This window comes from Thunnus maccoyii, chromosome 13 (genome assembly GCF_910596095.1).
Source record: "Thunnus maccoyii chromosome 13, fThuMac1.1, whole genome shotgun sequence".
Taxonomy (NCBI): Eukaryota; Metazoa; Chordata; class Actinopteri; order Scombriformes; family Scombridae; genus Thunnus; species Thunnus maccoyii.
The window spans coordinates 25,581,557-25,600,240 of NC_056545.1; the positions used below are offsets into that span (position 1 = coordinate 25,581,557).

At 37.6% G+C, this 18,684-nt stretch overlaps 2 protein-coding genes across 2 annotated transcripts; one reads left to right on the forward strand and one right to left on the reverse strand.

The window, feature by feature from the left end:
• Positions 1–67: 67 nt before the first annotated feature.
• On the reverse strand, positions 68–2,601 carry znhit3 (zinc finger, HIT-type containing 3). The gene is made up of 5 exons (XM_042430409.1): positions 2,440–2,601; positions 1,183–1,214; positions 1,000–1,065; positions 591–668; positions 68–473 (listed from the first exon to the last, which is right to left on the reverse strand). Exons 1-5 carry the CDS (start codon positions 2,505–2,507, stop codon positions 271–273), a joined length of 447 nt encoding a protein of 148 aa, XP_042286343.1. The 5' UTR covers positions 2,508–2,601; the 3' UTR covers positions 68–270.
• Positions 2,602–7,237: 4,636 nt separating this feature from the next.
• vkorc1l1 (vitamin K epoxide reductase complex, subunit 1-like 1) lies at positions 7,238–14,547 on the forward strand. Its single transcript, XM_042430408.1, has 3 exons — positions 7,238–7,524; positions 10,716–10,825; positions 13,089–14,547. The coding sequence occupies exons 1-3, from the start codon at positions 7,301–7,303 to the stop codon at positions 13,313–13,315; spliced, it is 561 nt and encodes a 186-aa protein (XP_042286342.1). The 5' UTR covers positions 7,238–7,300; the 3' UTR covers positions 13,316–14,547.
• The last annotated feature ends 4,137 nt before the right edge of the window (positions 14,548–18,684 follow it).

The window sequence follows — 18,684 nt, forward strand, 5'->3', positions numbered from 1 at the left end:
GTGATTAGATATTTCACAAGTGACTTACGTTAACAACACTATAAAGCCTTACGTGTTGACTCAGGAATAATTGATATTATAAGTATTTATTTCAACACTATGCACATACTGTTACATGGAAGTAAGATCAACAAAAATTACAGTAATTATACAACACATGAGGCACAATGTGGCCTATTAAAAGACATTTTATGTTTTAAAAAAAGTTCAACCCCCCCAAAAAATATATTCAAAAAACTATCTGATAGCCAAACTAATGCTGGCACTGTTTTACAAATCCACAATGTCATTAGTTGTCAGTGATTTTGCATCATTTTCTACAATTTTCAAACACTGATCTGAAAACTCGGCAAACAGGGGCTCCTGCATGGCAGCCCTCATCGCTTCTTCTTTGGTGTCTGCGCTGTCAATGGACTGTAATAACTGCCTCAGATGGGGGTTGCAAAGAAGATCTCTCAGCTCTTTTGATTGACCTGTAGACAAAAAAAGAAAACTACTATTTACACCTGACTTCTTTGAAAAACTTCAAATTGGATATGGAGTGCTGTCAGAAGAACTGAGGGGGAAAAAAATGAAAGGATAATGAATACCTAACAGCTGGAGCCTCTGCAGAGGCACTTTGTCAGTGACATCATCCTCATGCAGAAGATCCTCAACACTCCATGGCTCTGCAAAGACAGTAAAGCAAAAAAGTTTTTCACACAGAGCATCAGAAAATCATGAAGGTTGAACTCTGTTGGTACTTTGATCACTGCTTCTAATGCAACACAGAAGTATTTTCACATGATTTTTTCTGTGATTTAATCTAGACAAGTGACAAATTTGAATAGAACAGAACGCCAATTCAAAAGATCAGCTTGTCCAACTCTCTAGCTCAATGTAATGTAGGAAAAGAAATGCAGATAGATTATCACAATAGTATTTTGTTTGTCATCTTTCTATATAGAGCAATTGTTTACAATAAGAATCACAGGAATGATGAGAGAAACAACAACGTACCAGCGTTAAAAGCATCCTTTGCTTCAGAGGCAGCGGGTGTGAGCTGCTGAGCAGGAAGGCAAGTGTCTATGGAGAGATATTAAATGGTGGATCAGTGGATGATGAGCAGTGTAATATTTTAAGATCACGGCTTGTTGAAACACACAATTATAATAACAAAATACTGAGATCAAGCTCATTTACCTTTGTGCCTCTTGTAGCAGCCAAGTGAACAACTACAACAGGAAAACATGATTAATTTAGCTTGCAGATAAAAATAATGGCTGAATCAAGGTAATACACACTGACATCAGTAACATCAGCCATGTTGTTTCCCATTGAATGTTAGAAAAATGGAAGCTCCACACAAATTTCCCACGGGGAGTAATATTCCTTTTGCTGTTAAAATAATTCCCTTCATGTTTATTACATTTGTGACTTTTGATATTTATTCCATTAATAAAGAATGTAGGCTCCACTTCCTGTAAGTCCTGCCTCTCAGAGTGGCATTTCATCAGCTGAAGGAGAACAGCATTTATTACCATTTGATATTCTTTAGAAATGTCAGGAAAGGTTTTAGATCTGAGAAATTCCTCATAACTGAGGAACATTTGAGCTTCAATTTGTAAGTTTGCAAGAAACATATTCCTGTCAGTCCAGTGTTGCAAATATAGTGATTCATTGTTTCTGGTTATGGACTCATTGTTCCATATCATATTTTTGGGGGAGAGAAATTGTGGATAAGTATAATTTTGTTACCAAAGAAACTTTTGGTGAAATTTAGACAAGTTTTGTTGTAATTTTGTTTTATCATAATTACACAGTAATATAAATTTTGGGCCTCCCATTTTTCTAAAAATATTCTGCGGTATGAAACACCAAAAGTGTTCTGGAGTTTTCAAATATTCTTTTATCCATTTTAATTTAAAGGCTTGAAGTCCAATATCTCCATGCCACCTTCAACTCTCGGACCTGCTAACATCTCCTATAAATGATGGCATTCAGTTATTCGCAACAAAGATTCTCTTTCTGAACTGGTCTCTGGTTGCAATCTGCAACCTCACCGCTAGATGCCACTAAATCCTACACACTGGTCCTTTAAGTCAGATGCATAATCTGTTCACAATATTCTCATATTTTTAATATTTAGTTGCAAACGATCCCTTGTTTGAAAGTCGTGAGAGCCACTGTCATGTTTCACAGGCGTAGCTAACGTTACGTTAGTGTACTAACTCGTAGTTAAGCTTTAGCCGCTGTTTTTTGATATTTTTCTTTATAGTTAGGTCTTAAAAACTTACTGATCTACCAAAGTTGTGGAAAATAGTCTTCCAAGATATTGATTACTGTGTGTGGATTCTTCATGCTCATATAACTGTTTTAACGTTTGAGTAGCACAGTAAAAAACTAGCCAAACAAACCGGAAGCTAACTAGCTCGCAGACAGAAAGCTGACGTCACTTACTATCTGATTTTGCAGGCTGGACATCTGTATTTTGGTGTCTGTTCGGCGCACACGCTGCATAGCTGCATCTTCTTGGGTAAAATAATAAACCACGGATACCTTGATCAGTTGTTTTCCAATTCGCACGTGTGCGACGACAGGAAATACGTAATATCGCTTCCGGCCAATCTTTCCTTCAAAGTAAAAACAGGTCACTTCAGCTAAGAATAAAAATAAAAGTCATACTATGACACATTGACACAATCAAAACACTGCTAGTGTGAGTTTAATCTTTTCATTCATCATGTATGTAATGTTTCAATCCCCATAGTGTACTTTACACAACACCCAGCTGCATCTTTAAAATTATACATATTACTGCATATATATTATATATAGATATTATTTTATTATCATTATTTTACGTTTTTGTGACCAACCTTTTTATTGCTTCTCCCCCCATGTAGTTTGGAAAGGGTACAGGAAACACAACAGAAAGGGAATTGTCATGCAAAGAATATACATTCCATGTGAAACAAAAACTGAGTCAAGATGTATCAACATCTCTGGTCTTTACATTACCAAAACAACTCAGCAAAAGCATGATCTATACCATATACCTATTGGCTGCAAAGAGAAGAAAAAAGACTATAGCTGCCAAGCTTACCATATCATCTATTTGTACACACATATTTAAATTTATGCTGTACATAGCATATGTCTACTGTTGCAGAGTATACAGGTTCTTGAAATATACAGTCCAGTCACCCAGATGGAAAAACAGCATGTCAAAGAAACTGTACCCTCTTCCCACCTTTGCCCTCCATATCTGTTTACCCCCCAAAAATGACAGTAGTACAGTAAATATAGAGTAGTTTGAGCTCTTGAGCGACCTTCATCAATGCTTGAATATATTCTATTTTAGCTCCTTGTGCCTGGGCACAAAACAATAAATTACTATGTTATAAATAAGGAACTCAATAAAAAAAGCGGGTAAAAAAGCAGGAACTGAACTCAACTATCATTCCTTTGAAATATGCTAAGTTTGTGGGGAGGTTTCCATGTTATAACCAGGATATGTTTTGCTGCTGTTAATTCTGCAAACAAAACTTTATGGTTATGGTTGATTAATCATTCAATAACATGACATGGTTTATGAAAGAGAGAGAGGATGGGGGCAACCTTCGCACAAAACAAGTACACTTTTAAACAAACCCACACAATATGGTTGTAAGTACCAATTGATTTTGGAATGCATAAGGTGCATAAAGGGTTTTGAGTAATTCTTAATTGGCATATTTTTCTTGGTGTTAAGTAAAATTATATATAGATACATATATATATGTGTGTGTGTATGTGTGTGTGTGTGTGTGTGTGTGTGTATGTCTGGATATGCATGCCACTCCTCTGGGATAAAAAGGGAAACTGTCCCCCCACCCCCACCCCCCCTCCAGAAGACACTTGACACTGACAGGAAAGAGAATTCATAGAGAGCAGGAAGAAAGTCATGACCAATGATCAAGTGAAGCAAAATAAGAAGGATGGAGGAGAGATGCCGCTTTTACAGAAACTATAAAGAGCAACAAACCTGTAAAGCAGCATATGTTGACCAGAATTACATCAGTTGTATTAAAAACTAAAACTAAACTAGATAATAAACTAGAAATTGTTGTTATTATCAGGTCTGAACAATAGAAATAAAACGATCCATGTTGGTTTAGTTAACATCCTTTTTTATTGAATGAAAATACAGTATAACATCTTCTCCACCAACAGAAATGATTATACATGTATATATCTACATCTATATATTTATCAAGCACACACCACTGACCTATATAACACAAACTATTCTTGCACAGCTGTAACTTGAGAGTAGCAGGTCTGGTTACAGGGTAGAGTATGGAATGGAGAGCAGTCTCGTGACTGATTATTGGGCATATTCCCGATGTCACAGCTGCCCATTCACATCATCCACATCGGTCGGGAAAGGCAAAGACACTTGGCCACGGTCAACATCAGAAATCCAACGTACATCCAGATCTGTGTGGAAATCAGAATTAAATGGTCATCACAAGTCATTACATCAATGTTTTCTGTTAAAATTCAACCACTTGTTTGAACCAACTATACAGTATGGTAATAGTGTTTATGCACAATAATATTTATTTTCTTAAAGTTGCCACTAAAGGTTATTTTCATTGCTGATGAATATGCATACTATTTTCACAATTAATCATTTGGTCAATAAAATGTTGGAAAAAAAGTTAAATATGTCCATCATTATTTCCAAAAGCCCAAGTTAAAATTTTCCAAAAGCAAAAAAAAGCCAGACATCTATCAACAACAAAAAAAGAAAAGAGACAAGCAGGAAACCCCCACATTTGAGAAGCTGGAAACAGTGAATGTTTTGCTTTTTTTTTTTAAAAATGACTTTTTTGAAACGATTATTCACTTATTAGAATTGGTCCTCATTCACTGTCAGTTTACTTAAATTATCAGTTGTTTTAAGCTTTCTTTTTCTAACAACTAATCTAAGTTTAAGACATCAAATGGATCATATTAGTTACTCTACCTGAGCAAAAATGGGGCTTAGTCTGGTTGTATTATAATGTAAACACCGTGGATGGTAGACAGCTGTAAAAACAGTAGCCTGTAGGTGTTACAAGGGTGCTCGATCCATATGCTCATATCAGATCGATCCTATTTACTGTGCAAATCCAGTAAGAGAAGCAAACTTAAAATTTCCAGCACATATTAAAATGCTGCTGATTGTGACACAAAAGAAGGCGTTGTTCACCTCACTGCTCGACTAGACCACAGGATCTAGTTATGTAAATATTCAAGCAGGAGGTAGTTTTGTTCAGCCATAAAGGCCCATTGTTTAACAAATAGGACTTTCAACACTTCTTATTTCCAGACAAAAGAGGCATATTGTTACCTGTACACATCAAGACGACGAGCTCTTGGTTCTCCTGCGTTTTATCTCGCTGTTGTGATATTTCTCTGCTATTTTCCTCTCGTGTCCGGAGGGGGAATGGCGGTTTGTGTTCAGCTCGATCTCTCTCTTGGATCTGCCTTTCCCTCCAGCATGGCACGAGTATTCAACCAGGTTGTAATAGTCATACTGATCGTAAAATGCCTCCTCGAAAGAAACAAATCTTTCCATATCTGTCGCCATTTGGGAACGAAGTGTAGTAGTTTCTACCAGACAGCTCTCTTCGCGAGTAAACAGATGATGTCACCCTGTGTTTATATACACGCAGTCACGTGATCATGGCTGTGACGTTTGATAGTTTTGGCTGTGGAAATATTGACTATATTGTATTTATCGTTTTTATTACTTGAAAATAACAAATGAATTATAGTTTGTTCTGTTATGTCATTTTACATTATTTTCTGGATTTAATCTGTTTTGTTTTTTCTTTGATTTGTTTCTCTTATTTTGTGAATAAAGTTTGTTATAGACAGACAGACAGACAGACAGACAGACAGACAGACAGATAGATAGATATACGGATAGATAGATAGATAGAGTACTTTATCAATTCCAAAGGGAAATGAAAGGGTTGCAGCAGCCACCTGACATAAATCAAAATACAAAAACAATGAGGTAGGTAAAAACAATTAACAAATAAAATTAAAGGCTAAGTTATATACAATCACTAAGTAGACTAACTCAAATATAAAAAAATAAATAGAATAAATAAAATTAGAATAGAGACTAGAGCTATAATCATAACTATAATACTATTTGCTGAGTATACACTGTTCAATAATGTTAATATATGAATCTGAAATCTAACAGATATGATGAATAATGTAGTAAAATAAAAGGTGATCAGTCTGTCTTCACTGTGAGAGGAGGAGTCCCCTCCCCGTCACAGAGGAGAGTCACTGTACAGACTGATGACAGCTGTCAGCTGTATGCATGACAACAACATCAACAACATTCATACATTCAACATTCATCAATGTTGGATATTAAAACAGTTAATCATAACACTAACTATTTAATAATAGTAGCCTAAGTGGTAATAACAATGTTGCTGACGTGTCGTTGTTTTGTGAGAAATTAAATTTAGGGACCTTTAATGACTGAAATATGGCCGGTCTCGGCTATGGAAATATTATTATCTAATAAAGTTAGGGCAATGCACAAAGTGCGGCTACAATGAAGCCTAATGTACAGTCCATTTATAGAGATTAATCCACAAATCACAGTTAATATAACACTCAACCATATAGGTTACTCTTTTCCAGTTATTATCGTTCTGCACAATGTATAATAATAAATATTTATATTGCACATTGCACACCGTATAATAATAATGATAATAATTCTACTCTTGCTTTATTATTTATTATTATTATTTTTATTTCATATTTCATTACATACTATGTATATAATCATTGCACTATGGATAATAACTATTTTTTATCTATCTCACTACTCTCATTTTATTATATACGACGGATATAATTACTGCACAATGTATAATAACAACCTTTTCTGTTTTGCTATTTAACTATTTATATTGTTTTATTCTATGTTGTGTGTGATGTGTGCTGGGCAGTGCTGCTGTGACACTTACATTTCCCTCTGGAATAATAAAGTATTTCTTATTCTTATTAAATAATAGATAAAAGAACAGCAGAACACTGCGTTGTCAGAAACCAGTGCATGCCTGTTACCTGATGGTTGTTTATTTTCTTGAATATTCCATGTTAAACCTGTTTCAGTTTATAAGTCCTTGCTCAGGGTGGTGTGTGCACTGTTACTCCTCTGCAGCTGCAGCTCTGCAGCTCGGCGGCCCGCCCTCTGTGTGGCGCGTGCTGACGCGTTTCCACGTCGCAGCTCTGTCTCGCGAGCTCGCTGCGTATGTATGCGTGTCTCCAGCTAGGCCAGAGAGTGATGGCGGCGCCCGTCCTGAGAGTGTCCACCCCTCGGTGGGAAAGAATAGCCAGGCTTCTAGTTTGCCTGCTGGGCATACTGCTGTCTCTTTATGCTTTTCACGTCGAGAGGGAAAAGGCTCGGGATCCGAGTTATAAGGCCATGTGCGACGTCAGCAGCTCCATCAGCTGTTCAAAAGTGTTCAGCTCAAGGTAATTTGAATTCAGCAAAGAGCGCCGACAGTGAAGCTCAGTGAAGCTTTCTGCTATTGTGGCAGTCAGGGAAGGGCTGCGCGGGTTTTGCTGTCAAATGCACTCATAACATTTGCGCGCTGGCTGCCGGAGCTAACTGCAAACTATAACTGCAAGCTGCTAGTTTAACAACCTGTCTGATATATGCGAAATGTTAGCTTTCATTTAATAAGCACATCATTAGCTATATAGCCCGATGAAGCTAACTGCTAACCATTAGCCAACGCGACCCATCTGTTAACGTTGTACTTCTTAGCCAGCAAGCTATCAACAGAGCTACCGGTACTGTTAAATTATCGATTGATAATGTTAATTGATCACACTAGCTGCTCTCTGTGTGTATGTAACTGTTATTCATTTGTATCACCAACTTAAGCTCAAAAGTTATCAATAGCTTGTTCAGACTAACGTTATTGTGAATGTGTGTGTGTTTGCTGTTGCTGGATGAAGCCTTTCATTCCTAAACTATGTGTTTTTGTTGGTTACCTGGTTTATTGTTGATAGCTTTAGCAAAAGTAACTTTAGCTGTCACCCTGCTGTCATTGGCTGTCGTGCTAATGTCACCGGCTCTCAAGTCAGTCCGAGGGGTTAAACCCTACACCACCCTGGTTACCTAAAGGGACAGTGCGCACAGCTGCTCCAGAGGACAGTGGAGGGGACTGTGACAGTGTTGGCTACAGTACCTGAAAGTGTCAGTGCTGCTCACCATCACACATTGTTACCAGTTAGATAACTCCACAGATGAAGCTGCTTCCTAAAATCACAGCTCGCGTGTAAAATCAAGTCTGTTAAGTTGTCACACCAGCTTTACTGTGGGTAATGCAACTGTTAGTGAATAACCCCACCTATCTGATCTCACTGAATGACAGACTTGGCCCAGAGCAGATACTCAGCATAACAGGAATGCAACCTGGCTAGGATTTATTACGTACATTTGTAAGATGAGTGAGTGAGTATTAAGAGACAGCCTTGCCATTGTCATCTAAAATAAACTGTGAGCCATCAGTTGTTAGTACATATGTATGTGTATGTGTGTGTGTGTGTGTGTTTCAGAGCGTCTACACCAAATGTACTATTTGTAAAGACTGAATGTCATAATTTTGTCACTCTAAATGAAGAATTACAGCCGTTTCTACTTCAGTCCAAACAATCTTGGTGTCCAGCGGTCTGATCTCTAACAGCATCCAAGGACTATAGATAAACTGGATACTCTATATCTTTGGTGATGCAATGTGTTGTATTTATGTATTTTTAAATGTCCGCTCTGTGCATGCTTCCTTAAATGGCTATCAGTTTGAGATAGAGCCTTGAAACAAAAGCCAGAGTGCCTGCTGTAGTGAAATGAATGGAAAACATGACTGCCTGTATATGGGGGGGAAAAAAACATAATTTATTAGACATGGGGAATAAACTCCCACAAAGTCCAAAATGAAATGTGATTGCTAAAACATATTGCACACTAAGAGATAGAGACGTGCTATGTTTTGTTATTTTAAAATTATAACATACTTGGATGGAGACGTTAAGCTCTATCATGCTTCATTCTTCCCAAATATTTCTCCGCATGCTGTTCAGAAGTCGACTGTTGGTTGTCAAGACAGTCACTGAGACACAATGAGGCATTTTGTTGTGGTAAATGAGAAGAAAGGTCTGAGTTATTGAACCAGCTTCTTATCCTTATGCTCCTGGTGTAGAGCCTCAAGACACAAGAACAACTTTACACATTCATATTGAATTAATGCCTATGTTCAGTAATTATTGGGTCATATGAGAAGAAGAAATAAGTGTACGAATAGTGATATAACTGCACAGTCGCATCAATGTATCTCCAATTCACAATCACTACTTTGCACATGGTGTGTTATAATGTGTGTTATAATACGCAAGAAATGAAATCCACACTAAAAGTTTGTGTAGCATGGTAGAGCAGTTACACTGTTTCAGAGCAATAAGTGTTAATATTCTTGCTGAACACATTGGATACGTTGAACATTCCCAACAACAGAGTGAAACTACTCAATCAAGTAAAATGAACGTCTCTTTATCTTTTAATGCGCTGGCTGTTGTTTGGTTTTGTTGGAGAGTCACTGAATCTATCAGCACGTACAAAAACATGTTGAAATATGCAATAAATAGAATCTCAAACCGCTTTATAGCAGAGCAAAAGCCTCAGTTTTACTCAGCAAACAAATACAAACTGGAATGTGAGACGTAATGTGTTGCACACAGTAGGTTTAAAGTTAGTGGGGGACGTTGGTATTAACGGGTGGGGACAAGAGAGAATACTTGACATCAGCACGAGTAGTTGCACCACAGAAACTCAGACAAATGAAACGCCACTCTCTTGAGACAGTACTTTAAGAGTTCTTATAATCAGGCAAATTCAATAAAGGGGATTCCTTTTATGGGCTCTCATCTGTCACATGCACTGAAGAATTTGGTGGGGCAACCTGGCCTTAATCGTGGTACTCAAGTTATGTCAATAAGATTTTCCATTGCAGTCACACCAAGGTCAAATAATGAAGAAATACTTATTGTTTTACAGCATTTGTTTTCTCCTCTTGAAAGGTCCAGATGGGTTTAGTTTGCAGTTTATCAACTGGCCAATCCCATCCATCAGAATGTTCTCTGTAGAGCTGCAGCGATTAGGCAATCGCCAACAATTTTGATAAACAATTAATTGTTTCAGTCATTTTCAAAAGCAAAACTGCAAAACTTTCTCTGCTTTCAGCTTGTTCAGTGTGATGATTTGCCGCTTTTCTCTGTTTTATATCATTGTAAACTGAATATCGTTGGGTTTATTGGTCAGACAAAACTGAACATCTGAGGATGTCACCTTGGACTTTTTTTTTTTTTTACTGTTTTGTGACATTTTACAGATTAAATTATTGAAAATAGTCAGTTAGTTAGTTACAGCTCTAGTTCACTGAACACAGAAATACTTATAATAAATATTAATGTAATTTGCCTGTCATAAAACAGTTTTATTTTAATTATTTGACCTGGGTCTGATTGCTGTAAACTGCGTGTTAGTCCCTCTCATTGGGTTTTGAAAGCACTCTGACCGATCCAGTCTAGTTTGTCACTTTTCTTCTGTATTCCTTAAAAAAAGTAATAACTACCTTCTGTGCTGCTGTTGTTTTGTGGTTTAGGTGGGGTCGAGGATTCGGACTCCTGGGCTCCATTTTTGGAAATGACAGTGCACTGAACCAGCCAAACAGTGTCTACGGGATTGTCTTTTATGCTTTTCAGCTCTTACTAGGTAAGATGTCATTTTATTCAGAGAAATCTATGAGTACTGCAAATTCAGGTGACAAATCTCACTTGCCGTTGCACAACTGGGGCTGACTCAACACTCAGCCTTCTTCCGTCACAGCTATATTTGACCAAACCTGACTCACATGACACTGAAATTTTATGTAGTGACTATGTATAAATATGATTTTATAATTAGATGGCAGGCTAACATATTAGTGTAGTGACCATAAATATAACAAAAGGAACAAAAGGCCTTGATTGCTGCTGATAGTGGCTTCCTTCTTGACCCTTAATTATATAAATAATACTATGTTTGTCAGTATGATTCATCATACATATTTCTCCGCATGAGTAACTTGTTTTAACTTGAAGGTTTTTCCCCTTGGTTACTCTCACAGTCATACTCTCCTCCCCTCAGTACATAGATGATATTGCTGACTCAGTCATGCTGCTTTGACATGTTTGCCTGCCGAGTGGCCTGTAGACTTGCTCGGCCACCTGGAGCTGGAACAGAACAAGAGGTCCTTTTAGCCACAGCAGTTACCACTCATTTGACTAACACAATAGAGGCCCAGTTAAGCCAAACTGCTACAGCGGGTCAAGATTTCCATATTAAAGGCAAGACTCCTCAGTTTCAGAACTTCCATTATTCTTACGCCCTCGGACGGTCTAATATTAGCGGGCAAGACTCCAGAATCTTAATCTTAATCTCCAATTAATACCAGTGTACAGCTTAGGACGACTGTTGAAACAGACAGAAGGGCTTTGCTGTAGACTGAAATTTATATCCACATGAAATGAATGCTAGAGTTGTGTCTTATCCCAGAACACTGCCCATGTGCAGTATCTCTCAGGAGTTTTATTACATTTTTCCTTTTTTTATAATTTAGTGTTATGAAGAAAATGGAGCTGGGCCATATGGATAAAATCTTCTATCATGGCATATGTTTTATTGTATGGCAGTATGGATATATACTGTGGTATAGTAAGTTACTTGACAAGCTGTTAAGAGTACTCCACCCATTTAGCGTTGCACTCCTAAAACGCTGTTAGAAAACTGATGCAGCAGAACCAGATATCTTTGTTTTTATTCCACACTTTCTTCTTGCTTGTCAAAACCTGACGCCTACATTGCCCCCAATGCAACTCTACTTTATTCACTCAACCGTACAGATTTGAGTGTGTTATGCTAGCAGTAGCCTCTAACCTAAAGCAGAGATGAGGAGTGTCAACAGAGGTCTGGGAAGCTCACTTCTTTCTGACTCCACACCCTCAGATTCTTTTTTCCTTTTCAAACTCGAGTGACATCAGATTTTATGCCGTTCCCTCTGGGGCCATAAAAGTCTTTATACAACATGTTTTACATATGCAGTAGTTTTCCCCAATGCCTGTTAACAGACTTTGATGTGTAAAATCGGTGGAGTTCTCCTTTTAATGGATAAAATAACTAGATAAGATTGTTTGTTTTTGGATAATCTAGCAAATTCTAATGGTCTAAAACACTAAGAGATGTTAAAGGGATAGCTGCCACAAACTAAACAGCACATCACATTTCTAATGTTTGACTAAATTCACATCGCCTCACAGTATATACTATCACATAGGCCATTTTCATCCTTTAGGACCTCCCCTGTACTACGACAACTGTATAAAGATCCCCACTGAACTGTAGCTGATTTTTCTGTCATCAATAATCATAGAAAGCAACAATGTTTGAAACAGCGAGCACCATTGGCCGCCACAGCCCTCACACACTGTATCCAGTTCATTTATCCCTTGAGAGTTGCCAGTCTACAGTATGTGACTCAGTCATGTGCAGACAAACCAGAAACTGTTTAGCTGGGCATTTTGCCAGTCAGAGAAACTAGGACCCTCCTATTCCAGCGTAGGTACGGAACAGCCAACAATTTTGTAATAATGGATAAAGTGGAGCATCCTAGATTCAAATCAAATGTATGACTGATGATAAAGATGGAAGGAAAGTAGAATCCTCATCTGCTGTTTGTCAGCGATTGTTACAAACCTGATGAAATAAAACAAGCACAAACACAGAGGAAACTTATCTTCAGAACTGTGACTGCACCTCATGTGACAACAGAACGATATGACCAGTCTATTCAGTGTTTAAGCTGAATGTCATCACGAGGAGGCTGATCATATAAATAGAGAACCACTCAGAGAAAAGAGCAGACTCATCAGGTTGCTTGTGTTTTGCAAGGTTATGTGTTTTTTCTTGTCTAAGCCGTAGTTTGTGTTTCTTGCCATAGGAATGACTGTCAGTGCAATGGCCGCCCTTATTCTCATGACGACATCCATCTTGTCGGTGGTGGGTTCGCTCTACCTGGGGTACATCCTCTACTTTGTCCTAAAGGACTTCTGCATCATCTGCATCACCACATATGCGCTGAACTTCATTCTCTTTATTCTCAACTACAAGCGACTGGTTTACTTGAATGAGGCCTGGAAGCAGCAGCTCCAGGCCAAGCAGGACTAAAGCTGTTAAGAACGGCAAGAAAAATACGACAAACAAACAAAAAAAAAAAAAGAAAGAAAAGAAATGTGACCTCTGAACATTTGACTTGCCACCAGGAGACCTTGCTTCCAATGTTTATTCTGCTGTGTGTTCAAAAAAAAATGAAGAAATTTAACTTAAATGTTGGGCCTGACATCTCTATGTTGATTGCAAACACGGAAGGATTTATAAGTGAAAGGTAATTTTCTTTTCATTTCTTTTACCTTGTTTAACATTGTACTCACTTAAGGAAGGGGCTGGATGTGTGAGTGTGCGTGTGTGTGTGTGTGTGTTTGGGGGGGAAACACATCAGCCCGAGCAAGCAGAGGCAGAAGGCCACAATTCAGAACGATGGAGGACAGCTCTCTTTTGAACAAAAAGGATCGCAGAATGGAAGAAAAACAGGACATTAAAGGGGATTACTTGAACTGGTTAGAACGGTCCTATTACTCCACAGCAGACCTGCACTAAAACTATGAGAATGGGTCCCAAAATTAGAAAAAAACACTCGTTAGGTTATAATAGTTTGCAGATAAGGTTCTATGGCAAGGTGGGGGAGGTGGGGGGAGGGGGCAAAACGATTAACATTTATACAGAATAGTTTTTTTTTTTCCATGTTTACACTTTGTAGTATGTTTCTGTTTGAAGAGGACCACTAAAAATGAACACGGGACAATGTGAGATACTGTGTGTAGATCAGTCAGATAGTTTGTTTTGCAATTCTGTAAATAGCTGCTGAGCAATATTCCAGGCTAGATTGTGATTTTAGTGTTGACACAAACCTTTAAGGAATATTTAAAAAAAAAACAACAAAAAAAAAAACAACAACAACAACTGACAAAACAGGAGAAAACGTCAGTAAATCCGGAACAAAAAGTGATCGAGGTCACAGTTAGGCGGACAAGTCTGAAGATGCGTTTGCGGTCAGTTCGGGACACCTCACGTCCTGCGATCCTGGTCAGGCATGCAGTTCAGAGTTGTGTGGATTTCTTTGTTGTAAGTGGTTATTGTTTCATCTGAAGCCACCGACACAAGTCTTTTAAACAGAACTAGAGGTTCTTTTCACAAAGTTTGCATAAAGGCACCCTCGCTCTTTTTTTTTTTTTTTTTTTTTTTGTCAATGTGTGAAAAGCATTTCTGACCACCATACAAGTGGGACCCATAAAGACTTACGTGCCTAAAGGAGTGTTAAGGTGATTTTTTTTTTTTTTTTTTTTACTTTTTTTTGGGGTGGGAGGGTAGGGGTAATGTCATGTTAACACCAGTTTTGCTCGTTGTTTTATTGTCACAGGTCCAAGGCTTTATTTTTATGATCACAATATTTTGTAAATTAAGATACCAGTGAAGTGTTTCTCCCTCCCTAATAGAGTCTCATGAGGTAGCAAAGGCTGCTACACTGTGATTGTCTGCTCAACGACAGAGCGGCCGGGTGGCAGAAGCATCTCTTGCAGTTTCGGTTGCGTTTAATGCTCATCTGGCTTTTTTTTTTTTTTTTTTTTTTTTTTTGTTCACTGTCCGGGCCTGTATACATTTGATGTCAATTGAACAGTAACAGTGATCTTGCCAAGCTGAGTTACAGTTCATTTGCAAGGATGTGAACAAAACTCTGAAAATGTAACGCTTTGTTGACATGAATGGCAGAAGGTTAACGAGGTGTAACAGTATGTTAAGCCATATTGTGGAGTTTATGGGACTTTTGCTCCGGTAGGAACAGATATCCAAGTTGCTGATGGTTTTCTAAGATGAACAGCAGCAGACAGTCAGTGAAGCTTTTCATTAAGAGGTTGGTCAAACACAGTCAGACAGATCGCAGTACTGGAAAAGCAACCACAGCTTGCAGTGGCTTTTCCAAGAAATCCACAGTACTGTCAAACACGCTTAACAGTTCAGCACCAAGTGACAAGAGAAGGAACATTGTCTTGTTTCCATCCAGAATCCACCAATCAAAGTATCCTACTTTTCAGATGCATGGTACACTTTCTCCCTGGCTCTAAGCATAAGTCGGCCATCGGACAATCTTACACACTGAAAGATCTATAATAATAATAATGGTAATAATTGTAATAATGTGATTCATCTGTGGTGTTTAATAGTTTCCATCACTGCTAGTCTCCAGTCTGTCCCCCTTCACGTTTCATAGAATTCAAGTTCTCTTACCCATCTTTTTTGTGGAGGGTGAGGGTTGTTTTAAGTATTGATGATAGCAACTGTCAGGAATTTCCAGTGACGTGCTTCCTGTGAGAACAGATGAAGTCACCCCAGCCTCCCCCCCAAGATATTTTACTACTTATCATCTATACATTTTACATCACTGTTACCCATTTTCCAAAGTGTTATATTTATGAAATGGATTTTCCGAAAGTCCAGGCAGACGGTGGTTTCCATTCATTTCACCTTCTGATGACGTAAACTTGAAGAGGCTTGACACTTCCATCACTTAATCCTTCACAGTGAGGATCATACACACTGTTTGCCATGTAAATATTTGTCTTCTGAGTTTGAGTACCAACTGTATAGCTTTTAAATGTCATGCACAAGTGCACAAAACTCTTCAGTCTAACATACTATCAAATCTTTGAAACTTGATTTTAATGCCACACAGAAAAGAATGGAAACCAATGGCTGCCTGGAAGAGAAACTCACTTTGGAAAACGGTTGCCAGTTATGTGAAGTTGACATGATTGGTAGTAAACTGGCAAAAACGTGAGCACCAGTACAGTCTTAACAAGTTGTATGGTCCTCCATATAATGGTTTAAATGTTTGCACGTCACCATTGAGATCTTCCTTATACAGTATTGCCTTGTCGGGCTAACATCAGGTTCTTTTTCATCTCAACTCAGAGTGAGTTTAGCAGCCACACTGTTTTTGTCTTTTTCTGGGAAAACCTGTGCACTCACATGTAAGAAAAGTCTCCTATGGATTCACTATGAAGTCATTTTTTATTTAGGGAAGTCAAACTGACATAACTTGCTAGTTTGTTATTTTTAGGCAACAACTATGGGTCCTGTGAGTACTGACCATAGAAGCAACAAGCATACAGTAGGTAGCCTCTCATTTCACCCAGGATTCCAGTCATATGCAAGCCCTATTACACTAGTCGTGTGCAGTTACTTTAAAGAGACGGATAAGGAATTTGGATGTTGGGTCAAAAGTTGAAAATCTTCAGCTGGTAAAAGGAATCACCATGATGTGTGACGATTTAATGTAAAAAAAAAAAAAGAAAGGTCAAATCAGTCAATACTGCATTTTCATATATATTCATTTAGGCCCTGAGGTATAACTGCCATGTTAGTTGCATCACCAATGCCAACAAAAGTGCCTTCTGTTTGATCACTAGGCCTTGAGCCAAAGACGAGCAACAGTAATAGCCTTTGTAAAAATGAAGAATGGTAACTGTAACAGGCACTTCTGCTTGCCTTCCTCAAGATGTAATCTGATCAATTGGTAATTCCCAAAGATATCCAGTATCAGTGCAAAAATCCATTTACAATTTCCAGACAAAATGCCCTGTCAAATCAACGGCCGTTCCCTTTTTCCTTCCTAAACTCCACTATATAATTCTCATCTTTATTTTGTCTAGCTAGGATTTGTTTGTTAGCTAAGAATTCACTCTTTAAATTTCAAGATTGTAACTTTCTTTTCCCCCCCCCATCATTAATGATGCCCTTTAGCTGTATAGACTGTTAACAATCTGGGTTATTTTAGTAAAAAAAAAAAGTTGAGGGGTTGGAGGGCTAGGAATCCATGTGTCAGCATAAAATGTTTATTAAATTTCTTTGTGGAGGAAAACTTACTGGGTTTGCTTCTGTATTGCCAAATATGTTTTAAAATGCTGTATTTTCTTACATGGAAAAGTGTTACATGAATGGTAGGAGGGTGTGAAAAAATAAAGTTGTTTAAATCCAGCTTACCTTAAGGGAAACTGTGGAAAAGGTTTGACATGAGAACATTTTTAATTGTGTCATTGTCATGTGGAAATGATCTACCATTAAAACATTCCCTCTGAAACCACCTGTCATTTTAAGTTTTTTGAATGAATCTAAATACTATTAAACATGTAAGAGTGACTATCGCTGCTGAATTTAAACATTTTGTTACTTTGACATTGAGGTTTAGGAGCAAAAACAGATTATTTTTAATCTAGTTACAAGTTGGTAATTGTTAAGCTCATTTTAAGTCTTACCAATTTTTTTTATCTGCTCTACTTTATTAGTAAAGAGCGATATACAAAATATTGGGGTAGCAATTTACCTAAAGTACTTAAATTGCCTAAATAATAAATATCCAATCTGTCTGTCAGTGCTAGTACTTTGAATGTCATTTTACATTTATTTTGTTACTTAAAATATTTAAAAGAGTAGATCACTATAAGAGATTTGGAAGCATACTGGATTGAGATGTAAGGGTGTAGGTTTGGTTTCAGAAGCGTGTGTGGGAGTGGAGACAATGAAGTCAGAAATGCATTTATATCGATCTAGCAAATACCATAACATGATGAGACTGAGTATCATGCTTTTTATAATAGAGTAGTATAATAGACATTTTGAAATGCTAATTTGCTGCATTATTAATGCACTAACCTATTACTAAAATCATATTTAGCCTTTTCTCGTCAGCTGTTTCAGCCCCAACAACCTCCAGCAATGAGATGGGGCAGCTTGTACAATGTTGAGTTGTGGACAAGAAGTTCACAAAGCTTGTTGCTATCACACAGCAACAATAAAATTCAAGCCAATTTAGACAAGCAATTCAAACTTTTGATAACACTTTACTTTGAGTTCCCCTATTTGGCATTTACAAGCAGTATATAAACATAATATATGGTTTATAACACACTGATGTAGTTATGCTCAGATGTAAGGGCACTTTTAAGTGTTTATCTAAAGTATTTGTCAGCAATTATAACTTCTCACATGAAGACATTTTATATTATATATTACAACTGTGTTTCACTATATTGTCATTTATTATGAATGCTGCCAGCATTCAGTGATGGTTGCCAACAGACGGAGTTATAGACACTAAGATCTGCTTACAACTACATTATAGAGTGTTATAAGCCATTTATCTAATAAGGGGGACTTTAAGTGTTATCAACATTTTTTTTAACTCGTCTCATCTAGAATGTGACAGCTGGACATAAAATGCTATAGAACAGCAGTGAACAAGTAAGTTTATCAAAATCAGTATGTGAACACAAACCTCCAGTATATTTCAGTCTGTCTAAGAACCATGAGTTTAGACCTCAATGTATTTAATGTGGTTCAGACACGCCTGGCTGATACCTCGTCTGTTTAAGATCAATATCAGCGCTGATAATGATTCTTGCAGTCATAGTGGTATTGGTTTA

Coding starts and splice junctions, on each gene's coding strand:
- znhit3 (XM_042430409.1), bottom strand. CDS start 2,507: ATGCAGCTATGCAGCGTGTGCGCCGAACAGACACCAAAATACAGATGT. Junction 1,215..2,439: donor CCAGCCTGCAAAATCAGATA/GTAAGTGACGTC, acceptor TTCCTGTTGTAG/TTGTTCACTTGGCTGCTACA. Junction 1,066..1,182: donor CTGCTACAAGAGGCACAAAG/GTAAATGAGCTT, acceptor ATCTCTCCATAG/ACACTTGCCTTCCTGCTCAG.
- vkorc1l1 (XM_042430408.1), top strand. CDS start 7,301: ATGTATGCGTGTCTCCAGCTAGGCCAGAGAGTGATGGCGGCGCCCGTC. Junction 7,525..10,715: donor TCAAAAGTGTTCAGCTCAAG/GTAATTTGAATT, acceptor TTTGTGGTTTAG/GTGGGGTCGAGGATTCGGAC. Junction 10,826..13,088: donor TGCTTTTCAGCTCTTACTAG/GTAAGATGTCAT, acceptor TTCTTGCCATAG/GAATGACTGTCAGTGCAATG.